The sequence below is a fragment of the Adiantum capillus-veneris genome, chromosome 15 (assembly GCF_014529385.1).
Source record: "Adiantum capillus-veneris isolate H3 chromosome 15, ASM1452938v2, whole genome shotgun sequence".
In the NCBI taxonomy this organism is placed as follows: Eukaryota; Viridiplantae; Streptophyta; class Polypodiopsida; order Polypodiales; family Pteridaceae; genus Adiantum; species Adiantum capillus-veneris.
Window position 1 is genome coordinate 96,085,212 of NC_140945.1, and position 18,040 is coordinate 96,103,251.

Consider the following 18,040-nt stretch of genomic DNA (forward strand, 5'->3'; position numbering starts at 1 on the left):
ACTGCAGGGCATCTAACATCTCGAAGCGATATTTACAGCTTTGGAGTAGTTCTATTAGAGATATTGACAGGGAGAAGGTCCATGGACAAAAGCCGCCCCAGTGGGCAACACAACCTGGTTGAGTGGGCGCGCCCTTTCTTGGGCGACAAGAAGAAAGTTATTTGGTTGGTTGACCCCAATCTCAATGGGATTTATTCAGCAAAAGGCATACAGAAAGTATCTAGTTTGGCTGCTCGGTGTCTTGCACGTGATCCAAGGGGCAGGCCATCAATGCAGCAGGTATTGGATGTTTTGGCTTTGCTTCAGAGTCCTACAGATATTGCAGGTCCTGCTATATCGTCGTATGCCCCGTCAAAGGATGCTAGGAGTCAAGTTAAAAATCCATGTATTGTGCAAGGGCAGCAGCACATAGTTGGGAATGGGAATGTCTGAGGCTCCCATCAACGTTGAAATTAGCAGGCTGTCGGGAAGGTCAATTGCAGATAAATTGTGTCCATTTTGAGGGATTGCTACTTTGAAGACATTTGTTGAATCAGCACTGGAGCTGACAATGCAGCTGACTACATTAAAGAGGTGTTTTAGAGGCTCCTGCATTAATGGTTTCTTGCTGTCCACCAATCAGAGTTTGGCTGGTCTTGACACAAACTACACTCATATTTAAAGAGGAGTCCAGTTACCTAGTTTAATTTGCAATATATGGAAGCAGCACATTGTACAGTGTCATCATGCTTCCCCATCAGCAGAGCATGGGGAGCAGAGTTTGTAAATCAATCTTGGAGGTTTGCCATCGATTTTCAAGAGCTTGTGTGCGAGGCAATTGCCAGCTAGCGACGATTGCATTCAAATTTATTTCAATGAGAGACGATGCCGAGTGCGGGCGTCGGATGAGATACTCCTTGGATACCTTGACAACTTAAGTGATTGTACAATGTCTATTGAGTGTGATGCATTAGCTTGGATATCAAAGTTTCAAACTTACTGTGTATATTTCCTGACATAGTGTGAATGGTAGGTATTTGACGTTTAGTGGTGAAATGGCGGTTAGATATCTTGAGAGCTTGAGCAGTTGTGCAATGTGTTTGAGTGCCTTTTGTATTGATTTGGATATCGAATTTCATCAATCTGCATATTTTCTGACATTGTGTGAAGTGGAAACAAAAAATAAATATTTTGTGTTATCCCTATGCCATCTTGAGGTACAGGTACCGAGTTCAAGACTCGTAGGTTAGACCTTTGAGAGCTCTTGGGATTGCTCCACAAAATTATAAACCACGATATATAAGTGAGGGGGGTCCTGGAAGGGGGTTTGGGACCCCATATGGTGTTAGTCCTCTCTCCCTCTCTCTCTCTCTCTCTCTCTCTCTCACATCAACAGGTTTGACAGAATTTGTGGAATTACATTATAACAGGTCTTGAGTTCAATTCCTCGTCGGATGGATCTTTAAGGTCTCTTGGACGACGTTAAAATTCCCTTCTGCTGCTGCTGCCTGCTGTTGCGTGCCCCTCCTGCCTGAAGCTGCTGCTGCTGCGCGCCCCCTCTGCTGCCTGCTGTTGCACGTTGCTGTGGCTGCTGCACCTGCGTGCTGCTGGCTGCCCTGCCGCTGCTGCTTCTGTCCACATCCATGCCAGCACCTGCTGCCAGCCGCTGTTCTCACCCTCCCTCTTACCCTCTGCCCTCCCCCCCCCCCCCCCCCCCCCCCCCCCCCTCCCCAAAAAAAAAAAAAAAAAAAAAAAACCACTGACATCAAAGAATGCCACAAAGGAGGCGACGACCAAGCCTGAAGATAAGGCGACGTCCTACATTGTGGACTGATTATACAAGCTTCAGAAAGAGGTCCAAGGATTGACTAAGGAGAACGAGAAGTGGGAGGAGAAGAGAAGGAGGAATATGGAAGAAAGAAAAGGAAGAGCTGAAGGAGCAAAATTGAAGTCCTCCGTGCCTCTATCGCATCTCTCACCCCCCAAGAATTTAAATCAAAGCGGCAGCCACGGAAACCCTCAAGGAGGAGATCACCAAAGCAACAACGGCAAATTGGAGGCCACCAAGGAAGGATGGGTCGAAGTAGTCAAGAAGAATATCAAAAAAGAGGTCAAAGTGGAAGTCCAAATAGATGAGGCGCTCATCATACACACAACCATTGGGGAAGAGAAGATGCGACAAGGTGGCTATCAATGTACGAGTGACTTGCATCAAAGAAGAGGAGGGTCCACACCCAAGAGCGATGGGAAAGCCCTATGCAGGAAGCTCGGGTACAAGGAAGACAAGTAGCTACCCATTTCCAAAGCTTGGAGAATTGCAAGGACCTATAGAAAAGAGCCCTCATCCCTCCAATTCCCCTCCAAGAACTCTTGAACCTCATTCATATGCAAGAGGGTCATCTTGAGGGGGCTAGAGGGCCCACCTAAGACACCTTGACGACCTCACAAAAATGCAACAAGACCACAACTGTGCATGCATGCCCAGAGTAAACAAAGCATGCAAAGAAGGGTATAAGGAGGGTCGTCATCGATGGCAAGACCATCGCATGGGGACTCGTAGCCTATGCGACATGTGAGGAGATCCACATTGCGGTTCGGAATGGCAACAGGGATCTATGGACACATAAGAGAGACTTGAGGAGGTGATGAGAGGACGGGACCTCATTCTCTTGACAGAGACACGTGAGAGCTGAGAGCGGAGTCTACCGATGATCCATGGCTTTTCCTCACATCGAGGGAGTACTCACGAGCACACTACTCGAGGGTTGGGTGGTGTGGCTATACTCTTCAGATAGGGACTCTAGAGCAGGATACTGATTGTTGCATAAGACTTGCAGGCCCGCTACCTTTGGATTCGCTTTGAACTTTCACGAACATGATCATTTACATTACCCATTACCTTTGGATTCGCTTTGAACTATCCCAGGACATGATCATTTACATTAATTACCCTTTGCTACTTCCCCCACTCAGGCTCTAGATTTGCTACTAAAGAGGTGGAGAGGCATGGGGAGGATAGACCATCCCCATATGCATGCCTATCGGATGAGATTATGGAGTACTCTACATTGGGGGAAGTTTTTTTCCTTATGAGAGACTTTAATGCTAGGACATTTTGTGATCAATGTGAGACATACGACATAGAGGACCCGGTGGCATTGCATGCCACATAGGAGTAGACTACCGTGAGAGATATAACAGGTACGGCCTGCATCACAAAGTACGGCCACCATTTGCTCAGATTAGGCTCTCAACACTGTCTTGTTATTTATAACGGGATGGCCCAGTGGCCCACTTCAAGAGGGTTGACATGTATACCACATAGTGTGATGATGAATGCAAAGACCTTTATTGTGTGCACAACGGACCCTTGTGGAGATCACTAATCGAGAGGCTAAGTGACATATGAAGATACTTACACGACGAAAGCGGTGAGCCTTTGAGGAGGCACATGAGCTAGAGCTATACCGCTTATTTGTGAGCATATACCACTAGTGCCACGGCATGGCACACCCTTCGAGAGCCACGACTGCCTACCCCCTATTGAGGATCCACAAGTATGGCACGATTATGCACAGAAACTCTATGAGGCACCAAACCAGCCTCTGATCCCACAACCACCTAGGCCTCAACCCACGAGCTCCTCTTTCTTCACTGCAGAGATGGTCAAGAAGGCTATCCACCATCAACAACATTGCCGATCTTCATTCTGCGTTGCCTCTTTGATGGGGCAAAGGTACGGAAGAAGAAACTTTATTAATGCTTTGTGGATTTTTGCAAAGCGTATAGTCCCACGAGAGAGGATCTTTTGGTGGCTTTAGAGTTTGGGGATACCATCAGAGATGATATAAGCCATCTATGCTCTGTACGAGAGTGACTAGGAGAGTTCCTTGTCTAGCGGCTTGTTAGAGTTTATTGCTAGCACCATTGGTGTTATGCAAGGATCTCCCTTCTCCTTGACCCTCTTTGGATTCTACATCGACGAGATCTCCAACTACATCTTATGAGCGCAAGGAGCAAGAGCTGACCTAGCAAGTATCCCAGTCCACGTTATGCTATATGCTGATGACATTGTTTCGATTTAGAGTCATCAGAGGGTTTATAAAGCCATTTGAGCGCCTTGGATGATTTTTGTTTACACAGAGGACTGACAATGAACCTTGGGACCTCTAGGTCAATCCGACGAGCAACCACTTTTACGGCAGCAGGAGGCCCAATTGAGGTGTTCACCTCCTACGTCTACTTGGGAGTGTCACCTTCACTAGCAGACAAGGACCCTTCTCCATGGCACATGCCACCACTAACAGACTCACCCGAGGATATGCATCTTTGGCCATGTTAGAGTGGAGATGTTATCAGTCACAGTTTCTGGAGCTCCGCATGAAGCGTTGGCTATTTGATACATTAGTCACCCCAGCCTTTACATACACAACAACAATGTGGACACTAAGATTGACAGATAGCAAGTGGGCGCGAATCGAGAGACTACATATATATGATCTCCCGCTTGTTTCGTGGCAAGCACACATTGCTACAGGACATCATTAAGGTAGAGCTTCCTCCCCATCCCTCCCACCATGGTAGTCGAGGCACTCTTTCATACAATCTGTTTTATCCAGAGAGTAAGAGCTCTCGACTGACAGACTCACACGACGAGCATTTGAGTCAATCATACATATAGTAGAATCTGGATACGACAGAGCTTGGCACACATAGTTTAAAGCATGGTTCATAGCACATGGCCTTGATCTTGAGATCTTGCCACCTTTCCAGTATGATCTTGACTCACCCTAGGTTCATCTCTCATGAGTGAGAGAAACGTAGTGCTCCGACACGATCTCTAGCAGTTATATAACAAACAGACTTGTATCACATTCCCCCTTCAACAAAAGATGTCAGACTACAGAGATCATTTCCTTACCAGACCCGAGGACGACGACCAAGTTATATGGACGTTTACATACCACACAACTAACGAGTGGCGATTGGTGAGCTCAGAGTATCATCACACACGGTAGAGATAGAGGTTGGACGCGCTCATGACATTCCCAGAGAGGAGAGAGTTTGCCGAGTATGCAGAGAGGAGGTGGAGAGTGAGGAGCACTTTATTTGCAAATGCAGAGCTTACGATGATATTAGAGGCAGCTGCAAGTCACTTTTCAGAGGGCAGTCTACCCTCCACGAGATCATGTACTCTCGAGATTAGAGACAGTTGGGGCTCTACCAACAACCGGAGATAAAGAGGCACAATGACACACTTCTACAACCATCTATGGAGACAGGGGGGGAGGGGAGACGCTGTTTTTTACAGAAAAATAAAATTCAAGGGCGAGAAGAGAAGGGTTCAAGTAAAGTTATCTCTTGATCAAGTAGGTGGAGTAGATGAAGCAAATTCAGCCATTATCTCAAGAGAGCCACTAATCATACCATGTGGTAACATATGAATGTAAGAGAAGGGGGTTATGCACTTGGTTATACAAGGGGAAAAATGCAGATTTTACAAAGAATGATTCCCTATATAGGGGTAAAAAAGGGGCATTTGATGCACATTGGTTGCATCGCCGCGTAAAGTATCTCCATGTGACTGTGGTATATCTCTTCAAAACAATATCAGCAATTGCTTAGATCATCTGGACCACCTTTTCCTTTCATTTGAAGATGTTGGAGACAGAGGTGCATCCCAATCATTGGGGCTTGAGAAGAGTTCTAGCTGGCAGCATTGGAATGCAAATTTTGGAGCAATTATCACCTTGCCTTAATGGAAGAAGGAGACAATATTATTAATTATACAACACAAATGAGGTGCACTATTGGAAGATCTGTAATCTCATTATACACCTTGGCAACATTCATATCGTCGTGGCTAATTGTTTGCAGAACATGGATGTAGTTGGTAGAAGCAAGAGTGTCATGCCAAGGGCATACCCGAGGGGGTCATGGACCCGGGCCAAGTGGCCAACTACCAATGTGGAACAGGGGATTCCAGGGCCAAGGGCTATATACAGGGGGTTGGGCGGTGAATCCGGACCAAGGCAGTTCCCTGCGCATTTCACTAGTATTAGAGCTGTTCTATTTTGGGCAAAGGGCGTATAGCCACTGGCTTTTGCAGGTTCTTGCATGAACACAAGGCTTGGAGAACATCTCCTTCTAGGCGACAAGGTCGAAGTGGAGGGACACTGCGTGTGCATAGCCGCTTGCGACGGGGAAGAGAGCAAGCTCGACTTCACCAAACCGCGCATGCTTCGGCTTGACGACACTGCACTGCAGAACGGAGGAAATCCCGTCACTGTGGTGACGGCCGGGAAGCCACGCAGGGGTTGTAAGTAGCCTCTTTCTCTCTCTCTCTCTCTCTCTCTCTCGCTCTCGGCGCTCTCTGGCCGCCATAGTTCGACAGGGGGTTCCCTTTTCACACTCAAACACCTTAAGGCCTTTGGCCTTGGGCAATTTTACCGGAGCTGGGGCAAGTGCTAACCGTTAATCCCTCGGCTCTCCTCGGAAGTGGAGACGGTGACAACCTTGGTCAAATTCATCGGCAAGGGGCCGAAAAATTCATCGACGAGCCGTCGATTTTTTCTAAATTTTTTTGAAATTTCAGAAACTTAGAACCATCGTCGGGAAGCAGTCATATTTTGAATCGAAGTTTTAAGCAGCACATATTTCTATTTGGAAATCAAATTTCTGTGACGAGAAGCTCGTGGGGCACCTTCCGATTGGACGGCAACAACTGACGTGGAACCACAATACAATCACAGATCCAAGAACGGTTCGGATACGGGTTCAATTATTCACACGTTCAAGCATGGCTTAATTTTGTGGGCACTCTTACGTCTTTGAATTAAGGTTACGGACCTAATTAGCACGGCTAATTATTGGAGTTCGGGATACATTGTACGGTTACGAGCTTTTTGATATCCAGGTATTCTCTTTCTAGCAATGCGTAATCGCCATGGATTCGGATATCAACATGACTTTTGCTTTCGAGCACCATACGCCCAGTCTTTCCAATGATGGCTCACGGCCGGATACTCTCACGGAGGGTACCGACGAAGCTATGGGAGGAGACGACGCTTACGAATTGCTTGATATTCAAGAATTTCGAGCACTTCAAGCACGTATATCGGTGATGGAAAATAATTTTGCATCACTAAATGAAAATGCTAGTAAATTATCCACTTTAATGGTCCAATTTATGCAATAACAAGCCAAGGGCCCTGTTGACACACACATGCATGAGCACGTAGCCGATCAGGGGCAAGGTCCTCGTGGTCAAGGACAAGGTCCCCCTCAGGATTCTCTGCACTCTCTCACTTAGAAGGAGGTGGAAAAATATAAAGCCACCAACTTGCTCGCTACAATGCAGGTGAGAGGAATTGAGTGAGTTTGCTTGGTGTGCTACCCGAGGGATTCACTCTATACACAAAATGGGACGCCACTTGCGAGCGAACAACTTTGATAAAACCCCTATATACGACTGATATTAGGGAATATGACTCCCCTTTCTACGCTTATACGAAAATCAATGAAGAAAACTATCATACCTCTATCTTACATATAACATTTAGGTCTCACATGATTTAACTGAGTAAAACTAGTCAAAGAGTGTGTAGCATAGTGACTGGCAACACACTAAGGAACCACTTCTGTTGATAACTAGATGTACCCTCAATGTGTCTTAGTTTGACTTTCAAACTATATGCCTGATCAGGCTGCACTTTGGCTACTCGTCCAATTCTGACCCATCCAAAGCTGGTGTAAATCAACCTTTGACCTGCTCCAAATCATTCCTCATCTATGACCGGCTTGATGCAAAATTTGATATGTGACCTAATAAATTTTTTTCCCTAAATTTATCCGAGTTCTAGTGCACATCAATGAACAATAATTACAAGTAATTAACCCCGGTAAGCCCTCCCCCCCCCCCTCCCCAAAATATAGTACCCCCCTTCCTTATTTTGAAGCTTGAGAGATAAATTATTGGGGGCCTGCCCCTAACTTATACACTTATCTAACTTGTAAAAAACCCCCCCTCCCTTGCACTTACGTGGTACGGTAAGTTTTCCATGGTGAATCCCCCGGGGTGTGCCAATACGAGGTTGGTGTGGCAAAACGGGGGGGAGAAGTGTGGTTGGTGCTGCAATGGAGATATGAGAAGGTGGATGACCCTTGCTTGGTGTGGCAATGGAAGGTAGGAAGGGAAGAGAGAGGAGCTTCCTTGGTGCTACAATGGTGGTGGTAGTAGAGAGACAATGTTGGAGTGGAGCATGAGTGTGATGGTTGCAACAAAGGAGGGCTTGGAAAATGGATTCTAGAGAGAGAAAATCACTTTTCAGGTATGGGATATGTTTGGGTGGGCTTTTAATAGTAGAAAATGATATTTTTTTTGAAATTTTTTGAAATTTAAGATTTTTTGGTGCACGTTTTTTACTTTTGGAGGTCAAAAAATACTTTTTTGACCATAAAATAGGTTTAGGGGGGTTTAATTTGAATTTTGAAAATTTCAAATTTGTGAGGTTTTTCCATAACCGAGTAAAAAAGGAGGGAAGTTTGGAGGTTCCAAGTGGTCCCTCCCCCTCCCTCCCCCCCCACACACACACTAGGTAAGAGGCCATTAAGAAGTGTAAAACTACTTTGTCCTCCTGCTAATTTGAGGACATAGAGTGTGTCCACCATCCTCTTCCTATTGGATGGCCTCTGATTAACCTTAATCCCAAAGGGCCCTTAGAGGATTCATAGTTTTCCTGATGTGTGTCTGCTCTTGCCAGCACTTTGACATAGCATGGAGAATCCTCCTTTTTTGATTCTCATCAAGCTAGACATCCTTCCACTTTTCAACAGTGAGAGTGTGTCTTTGCATCTCTCTTTGTTTCCTTTTCTGTGTAGCCAAGTACTCCTATAAGATCCTGTGAATTTCTTAGGGGACTCTGTTGGGGTGTGCATTGGTGGGCAAAGAGTTGGGTAAGGTAAATCTGCATAGAAAGAGCTTAAGACATGAACATACATCCATAACAACTATGAAGAAGAGCTCAAGACATCGACATGACAAAACTTCTCTCTCTCTCTCTCTCTCACACACACACACACTCACACACACACACACACACACACACCCACACCTAGCTCGAGAGAAGGCTCCATCATATGTGCATATTGAGGGGGGGGGGGGGGGGGGGGGGGGGGGGGGGGGGAGAGAGAGAGAGAGAGAGAGAGAGAGAGAGAGAGAGAGAGTTATGGAGAGGAGCTATGGACACACAACAGAGAAACACGTACAAAGAAGGAGAGAAAGGGGAGCCAAAGTGGGAGATCAACTCGACCACTACACAATCATAACTATGATCAGTGCATATGCAACCTGTAGCTCAACATAGCTCTATTAAATAAGGGTCAAAGCATTTATTGATGATCTAGAAAGGGCTGTCTTGAACACTCCTTTTTCAAGTGCTTTTGGGGGGAGGGAACTCATTGAGTCAATAATGAAAAGGGAATTAGAAAACGAGGAGTGCATATTTTTGAATGACCAATCCTTCTTGGACGTGGTCTACAGATACGGAGTTAGTATCTCCTTCTCTCTCCCCTTCTCTGTGCATTGTTTTGCACCACAGAGAATCCTTCACTTATGGAAGTTTACTTGTGTGAAAATTTGGAGTCCACTATGACGACTCATATAAAACAAAAACCTCATTCATGCCGACACTTGAAATGTTGGCATTGTGGTCACACAAGGCACATTAGAAGCATGGGACAAGGGCACACATGTATGTGGGATGCAGAGAAGGTTTTGACATAGACTAGAGAGGTGTCTTTATATGCCAATGATGGTGATGTCACGCCTGCCTCAAGTATACCTCTTGTAGACATGTTTATGGATATCACCATTCTTTCTCCACAATGGTTAACTAGATGACGATATTGCTTTCCATGTCACATCGTGTCATGAGTGGTTTAGTAGTTTTTCTAGTGGGAGATTTGGTTGTGTGTGACTAGCTGATGAATCAGCATATGACAAAGAGGGTGCAAAAGACGTATGTTGTCATGCTTTCCTCAAGTATACCTCTTGTAAACATGTCTACGGATAGCACACTTGTAAACATGTCTACGGATAGCACACTTTCTCCACAATGGTTACTAGATGGTGATATTGCTTTCCACATGACACCATGTTGTAAGTGGTTTAGTAGTTTTTCTAGCAGGAGATTCGGTTCTGTGCGACTAGCTGACGGATCAACATATGGTAGAGAGGGTGTAGGAGATGTATACCTATCATTACCCAATGGTTCATCTTATATGCTATGACGTGTGCATTATGTTCCTGAGGTTGCATAGATTTTGATATCGGTGAGACAGACGAGAGACAGTGGATGTCAAGTATTTCTTAGAGAGAAATTTTTCTAGATGCATTCTGGTTCACTACGTCATTTCTAGAGGAGCCAAGATTGGCTTGGTCTACCGTATGCATGTATCTAAGGTGCAAACGACATAGTCTTGATTAAATTATAGTCATGTTAGCGAGAGACTACACACATATATTTACATATATTTAGCGTATGAGATCCAAATTTCTATGCATGACATGTTTGTAGATGGAGAGTTAGAGAGGCCATGCATTAGCGAGACACAATAGATTGATCCTCTTTGGACAGAGATGCCTTCTACCATAAAGAGCGATATGGAGTTCTTTGACACGCTCATGCTAGAGGCTGATATTGGAGATGCCACAGCAGGTGGATCCAATTCTTATCAATGATGAGGGAGTGAGGACTACCCCATAGTCACGAGTGACACGTCCATGCACGGCTAGTTCTGGTGATGATGCAGTGAGGATTGAGATACTTACTGCGGATAGATTGCATGAGGTCAGTGAACATGACATTAATGTGATTGGCATGAATATGTTGGCACAGATTAAACATTTTTCATGAGCTTTCAGAACTCTCATGTACGACCTCTTAGTGTCGAGACCCAATTTAACAGCTATAGTGGAAGCGTTTGCAATTGGGGTTGTCCATTGAGCGATGATTGACACTAGCATATTGGGAAAATGGCATTGTGCCTGTTACCGTGGTGGACAGATGGGCGAGAGGCGTCCAACTGCCCATCACTTGTACACACCTTATTATTTACTGGATAGAAGAATAAGGGGCTCTCTTACACATTGTGGTGAGTGGCTCCACCCGCATATCGTGCTCTCTCTCTCTCTCTCTCTCTCTCTCTCTCTCTCTCTCTCTCTCTCTCTCCACTTCTCGCTCTCCACACACGCACCGCATCTGCCCACTCTTCAACCTGGTAGCCTTGCCATTTTTAATGGGTAGCCCAACATTGTTGAGGTCTTGCCACCCATCTCTTTGGTTGTCATTAATACTCAAGATTGATGGTTTACCTTAGTAGATAATGCAATACAAAAGGGCCACTTGCAACCTTAATAAGGTGTCAAAAGTGGATGCTTGAATTGGGGATTGCGAGGTGGAATCTATAACCATGCTCAATTTTACTATTTCCTGACCAAATAGTAAGGTTACATGATGTACAATATGCAAGGCAATCCTCACTCGACGTGTACCGGCTCTCTGCTTGACGCACCTTTTTGCTTGGCATTCTAACCGCGCATGTCATATGCATCTAGGTTGTGTGTGTGTGTGTGTGTGTGTGTGTGTGAGTGAGAGAGAGAGAGAGAGAGAGAGAGAGAGAGAGAGAGAGAGAGAGAGAGAGCAAATTATTTCTTACTTCGGGGGAGGGACAGTGCGGGCATTGTAGAATAAGAGACGAGAGTGAGCTCATTAAGAGTGGGGAATCTCTCAAGTAAGCCCCCCACCCCTCCTGCCCCCTTTAGAAACTGAAGGTATTTGCACTATAAGAAGCCCATGCTTCTTGCATCATGCATGCTTGGTTACATGAGCAGTGGCCCTCGCTTTCTGCAAGCCTTTCTCGTGCATGTTTTGTTGATCTAGCGATACCAAGTCACTCACAGAAAGATTTTCTCATACATGCATGCGCACGCGCGCGCACACACACACCATTGGTAGAAGATATGATGACCATCGTCATCATTTTTTGCAAATACTTTCCTAGGTGATTGCTTCATGCTCTCTCAAGTAATGCCCTAAATTTGGTGCTCTCGAATGCCCTTATGTGGGATGTATAGAATGCATGTGCTGCTAAGCAAGCTCAACAATGCGTGCGTGTGTGTGTGTGTGTGTGTGTGTGTGTGTGTGTGTGTGAGTGAGAGAGAGAGAGAGAGAGAGAGAGAGAGAGAGAGAGAGAGAGAGAGTGAGTTACTTGGATAGGGAGACATTTGCAATCAATCCTGGCTTCCTTCAAATTGATCTCTGTAGGTGCCGCATGTGCCTCGACTCCCAATATTGCATCTATTGGCTTCGACAAAGTTTCTTAGTATAATTGGATATTTATAATAATTTGCTTCCTAGAAAAAATGTGCATTCATCATTAGAGTGATGCTTCATTATCCATGTGGCTCTTTCCTTGCATTTTGGAGAGTGCTCCTCCTATTGTAAGAGTTAGATTAGATGCTCATGGTCATGAATAAGAGAGCACACAAGAATCCATCTCCACCAAACACCACTATATATATTCTAATGCCTACTTGCTCTACGTTAAAAAAATCATTTGTTTCAAAGATTCCTCCCTTCACCCCCTACGGTTTTTCTCAAACACCCACAACCTCTATGTATATCTATTCCCCACAACCCCCAACCCATACGACCGGCATGTCCAAGCTTTCCTTCACATCATGTACATACAAATCTGTTAATTGGTGCCTTGCAAGCCTCCGTTGCCACACACACACACACACACACACACACACACACACACACACACACACACACACACACAGAGAGAGAGAGAGAGAGAGAGAGAGAGAGAGAGAGAGAGAGAGAGAGAGAGAGAGAGAGAGAGAGAGAGAGAGAGAGAGAGAGAGAGAGAGAGAGAGACCATGTCCCCTCTTACCTCTTCCACCTTCTATTCATCAACACTACCACCGCTACTTTAACCTGTCTTTAAAAAAAAAAAAAGAAACATGTAAGATAGGTTAAAAAGAATAAATGAGAGATACAAAGACCCCTAAGGGAAGGGGTCACCCTGGCCAAAAGAGGAAGGCCTGCTTAGAGCAGCAAAAGAATATGTTACAGGGAAAGATAGTTAAAAAAAGCATTGATTCTCCTAGGTTCAAGACAAGAGGGCTGGTCTCTATCTTTGCCACCTTAGTTCCTTTTGAAGACACCTTAGATCATAGTCGACCAAGTGACAGGTATGAGAAATAAGCTCTCTCAGAGTGGCTCTGACACTAGCAGCCACGGGGAGAGCGGAGTGTGAAAACCTGGCACCAAAAACTGTATTATTCCTCTCAATCCATATCTGTCAAAGAAAGGCTCCTCTCATACATGTCCACATAGGTATGTCTATAAAGCTGCACTTACCAATAAGGATAGACTTCCTGGTTAGCTTGGCCAGGTTAGCTTGGATGTTGCAACAAAGCATGCAAGTTGGAATTCTCTGTTGTTGAGAGTGTTGTATTTACAATTGATGAAAAGGTGAGCCAATGTTTCCTCATGTAATCCACATCTCGTGCAAATGCCATTAGACACTCCAATTGCTTTAGCCTTTGACTCACTCCATAGACCCTGATGAATGACAAGCCATAATAGATAGCTATGTTTAATGTGGAGGGGGAATGCCTAGATGCACTGGAATCTATAGCTCCATTGTTTTCCATTCCAAGAGACACCCCACATTCTATTGAGCTTTGCAACTAAATGGTTGTCCATTGTCCCTCCCGTATGTTTGCTACCATAGATGCTGTAGAATATTTTGAAAAGAGAAAAGGGATTGCCCCTATGTAGGCCTTGTGTGAACTCCTGGATACTCTCCATCCTATTGAGGAAAAGGTTTGCACACCCTTGAGAAAGATGAAATTGTTGAATGATTTGGATTTTGGAAAGCCATACTGCATATTTATATACATCCTTCCTTACAATCTAGCTTCGAAATATCTATGAGCCTTTCTCGTTAGACTTAAGCCTTTAGCTTTAGGGTGCCAACCAAACCAAATAGAGTCTTGTTCCAGAATGGGCCCCGTGAAGACCGGTCAGAAGGGAGAGACCAATCTGCTTTCTTGATGTTCCAGCCTTTCCAAAATTTGCAAAGAAGTTCACAGCCACACACACACACACACACACACACACACACACACACACAGAGAGAGAGAGAGAGAGAGAGAGAGAGAGAGAGAGAGAGAGAGAGAGAGAGAGAGAGAGAGAGAGAGAGAGAGAGAGAGAGAGAGAGAGAGAGAGAGAGAGAGAGAGAGAGAGAACCTTGCCTCAGTGTTGCCTTCACTTTGCATGAGAGATTGTCGAGCTCCACGTGTGTGGGTGCACGTGCACACGCACGTGCGTGTGTGTGCGTGCACACACACACACACACACACACACACACACACACACACACACACAGAGAGAGAGAGAGAGAGAGAGAGAGAGAGAGAGAGAGAGAGAGAGAGAGAGAGAGAGAGAGAGAGAGAGAGAGAGAGAGAGAGAGAGAGAGAGAGAGACCATGTCTCTTCTTACCTCTTCCACCTTCTATTCATCAACACTACCACCGCTACTTTAACCTGTCTTAAAAAAAAAAAAAGAAACATGTAAGATAGGTTAAAAAGAATAAATGAGAGATACAAAGACCCCGAAGGGAAGGGGTCACCCTCGCCAAAAGAGGAAGGCCTGCTTAGAGTAGCAAAAGAATACGTTACAGGGAAAGATAGTTAAAACAAGCATTGATTCTCCTAGGTTTAAGACAAGAGGGCTCGTCTCCATCTTTGCCACCTTAGTTCTTTTTGAAGACACCTTAGATCATAGTCGACCAAGTGACAGGTATGAGAAGTCAGCTCTCTCAGAGTGGCTCTTACACTAGCAGCCAGGCTCGGGGGGTGCACTATGTAATCATGTTAATGCATAACTTGAGTTCGAAAGGAGGGGTTTTAAAATGAAAAAAATTGAGGCAATTTAATAGAGATACATCAAAATAAGGGGTTTTTATATTCAATTTTGGGAAAAATTTCTAAAATAAGGGGTCATTTTATTCATTCACACATGTTAAAAGAGGGATTTTTTTAATACCCCACGAACGCACGTTATATAGTTGGGTACTAAATGATGAACCCCCTGAGTAGCTAGGGGGAGTGTGAAAACCTGGCACCAAAAACTGTATTATTCCTCTCAATCCATATCTGTCAAAGAAAGGCTCCTCTCATACATGTCCACATAGGTATGTCTATAAAGCTGCACTTGCCAATAAGGTTAGCTTGGATGTTGCAACAAAGCATGCAAAGTTGGAATTCTCTGTTGTAGAGACTGTTGTATTTACAGTTGATGAAAAGGTGAGCTAGTGTTTCCTCATGTAATCCACATCTCGTGCAAATGCCATTAGACACTCCAATTGCTTTAGCCTTTGACTCACTCCATAGACCCTGATGCATGACGAGCCATAATAGTTAGCTATGTTTAATGTGGAGGGGGAATGCCTAGATGCACTGGAATCTATAGCTTCATTGTTTTCCATTCCAAGAGACACCCCACATTCTATTGAGCTTTGCAACTAAATGGTTGTCCATTGTCCCTCCCGTATGTTTGCTACCATAGATGCTGTAGAAGACTTTAAAAAGAGAAAAGGGATTGCCCCTGTGTAGGCCTTGTGTGAACTCCTGGATAATCTCCATCCTATTGAGGAAAAGGTTTGCACACCCTTGAGAAAGATGAAATTTTTGAATGATTTGGATTTTGGAAAGCCATACTCCATCTTTATATACATCCTTCCTTCCAATCAAGCTTCGAAATATCTGTGAGCCTTTCTGGTTAGACTTAAGCCTTTAGCTTTAGGGTGCCAACCAAACCAAATAGAGTCTTGGTCCAGAATGGGCCCCGTGAAGACCGGTCAGAAGGGAGAGACCAATCTACTTTCTTGATGTTCCAGCCTTTCCAAAATCTGCAAAGAAGTTCAGAGCCCCTAGGAACAAAGTTTCATTAGAATAAACCAATTCATCAAAAGATAAACCAATCCATGCTTTGTAGTCCTTTAAACTTTTAATCAATAGGGTCTAGTAGTCTAAGGAGATAGAAGATCTCAAGATCCGTTTTCTTGCTAGCTTGTTTGCTAAATGCTGGATATTCAGAATGCCCAGACCTCCATGTTCCTTAGCGTGACAATAGGTTTGCCATGGCACCTTAGGGATCCGATTGTAGAATTTTGTGGAGTCCCATAGAAATCTTCTAGACATGGTAATGACTTTATTGAGTTGGTAGTGAGAGGGCTGCCAACATGCTAAAACGTAAACGAGAAAAAAGAATAAGTAATGATTTAAAACAAAGCCTCTTGCTGAAAGGTTGGGTTGATGGTTCTTCCATGTGAAGAGCCTTTTTTTTTGAACCTTTCAAGAACCCAATACCACCTCTGATTGAGAGAAACATTGAATCCCATTGTGATACCAAGAAGTCTAAAGATTTGTCCATCTTGAATGGGGTTGCATCTCGATTGAGAAACAATGAGTGGAGTGGCTCCTTTAGAAACTCTGAAACCTGTTTTGGAGTGGTTGATAGATGAGCCACTTGGAAGACAAAAAGTGTTAAGGCGGTCCCAAAAATATTTCACAGACTGTCTATCATTCCTCACTAATGCATTGGTATCATTAGGAAATTACTATAGGCAAAGATGATCAAATGCCCCTTCAATGGATATGCCTTTAAGTTTACCCTGTTGTAGCCTCTCCTTGACTAACCACCCCAAGGCATCAGAAGTAAATGCATAAAGTAGTGGGGATAACCCTCGGAGGAGGGGTTTGTTGATTTGGTACAGGGAAGCCCATCTTACTCTGCATGTCTAAGTTGGGGATTATATGGGGACAGCATGCACGAACAGGTGCATCGATCTAGGATTGAGACTCGGCTTCGACTGGAGAGACAAAATGTCTTGCCATGCTGGAGGCCATTCCTTATCCTCCTTTCTTGCCTTCTCTTGGAATTTTGGAAAGGGAAAACTTAACATTTTCAATTTTGAAGATAGCATCTACTGGATTCTCCTCTTCGTTTCCTTTTTAACACCTATTTTGTGTGGGCGTACGGTGGAGGACCTTACAGATTTCTTTGCAAATTGCGAACGGGTACAATATGCTGCGAACAGATTTCTTTGCAAAATTGCGCCCCTTCAAGCTCCAGAAGCCCGAAGGTCTAGAAAATCTTGGGCAACTCCTCGCCTGACGGCCAAGAAAAAGTCTGTCCTTGCATCTCAGGAGTCAGAAAATGATGGGCCGCTGCAAGAAGATTTAGAAATTTTCTCATGTAGGAAAAGGGAGCCTTTTTCAATGTTTTTCATACAATGCATAACATCATGACCTTATGCTCGGGAGGCACGGCATACCGCTTGGGCCGGCGGTTCCCTGCTCCCAATCTTACCTAGCTAGGTATACCATGCCTCCTTCATGATGTTGAGGTAAGTCACAATGTGGGAATTCTTGTGAGAATCTGTCCAAAACTTCTTGTGAGCTGGGTACGGTTGGTCCTGGGCTTCCTATCCCACATTAGACCAGGAAGCTTGGGTTGCTTGCAGCGGATGACGCTAAGCAAGGGCTTCTAGCAACGAGATGTTGCCACATGCTTGTCCTTGAATGTTGTCTCTTCAGCAACTGCAGTGGATGATCGGATGTTGTGAATGCCCATGCACGTGCTGATGTTGTGTGCGCCTAATATCAAGAAATTTAACTCCAAAACTTTGAAAAATGTTAAAACCAGTTGAATCCTTTAAACACTCGTTGAGTAAGATGCTTGGTCAAATAAGCTTCTGGACAAGGTTGTGCAATTTAAAAAGAGCTAGCTTGAAATTCTAAAGTATCTTCTATTCTACAACATTGCCTATATATTTTGAGCAAGCAAAGCCAAAAAAGTATTGAAATCCTAGAAAAATGGCACTTTTGGATACAACAGCGCTCCTCAAAAGAAGATGCAACGATCCCGACATGATCAGTTCTCTACTCTAGATTTTCCGTCGAACTGAATTTGCTCTTCTC

The 18,040-nt window shown here is 44.5% G+C and overlaps 1 protein-coding gene across 1 annotated transcript in view; it reads left to right on the plus strand.

Moving 5' to 3' along the window:
• Window positions 1–1,054, plus strand: part of LOC147441112 (serine/threonine-protein kinase PBL34-like) — a 39,934-nt gene extending 38,880 nt beyond the window's left edge. Inside the window, exon 6 of the mRNA XM_086482838.1 lies at window positions 8–1,054. Within this exon, the coding sequence (XP_086338964.1) occupies window positions 8–432 (425 nt within the window). The 3' untranslated portion in view covers window positions 433–1,054. The remainder of the gene's footprint in view (window positions 1–7) is intronic.
• Window positions 1,055–18,040: the final 16,986 nt, after the last annotated feature.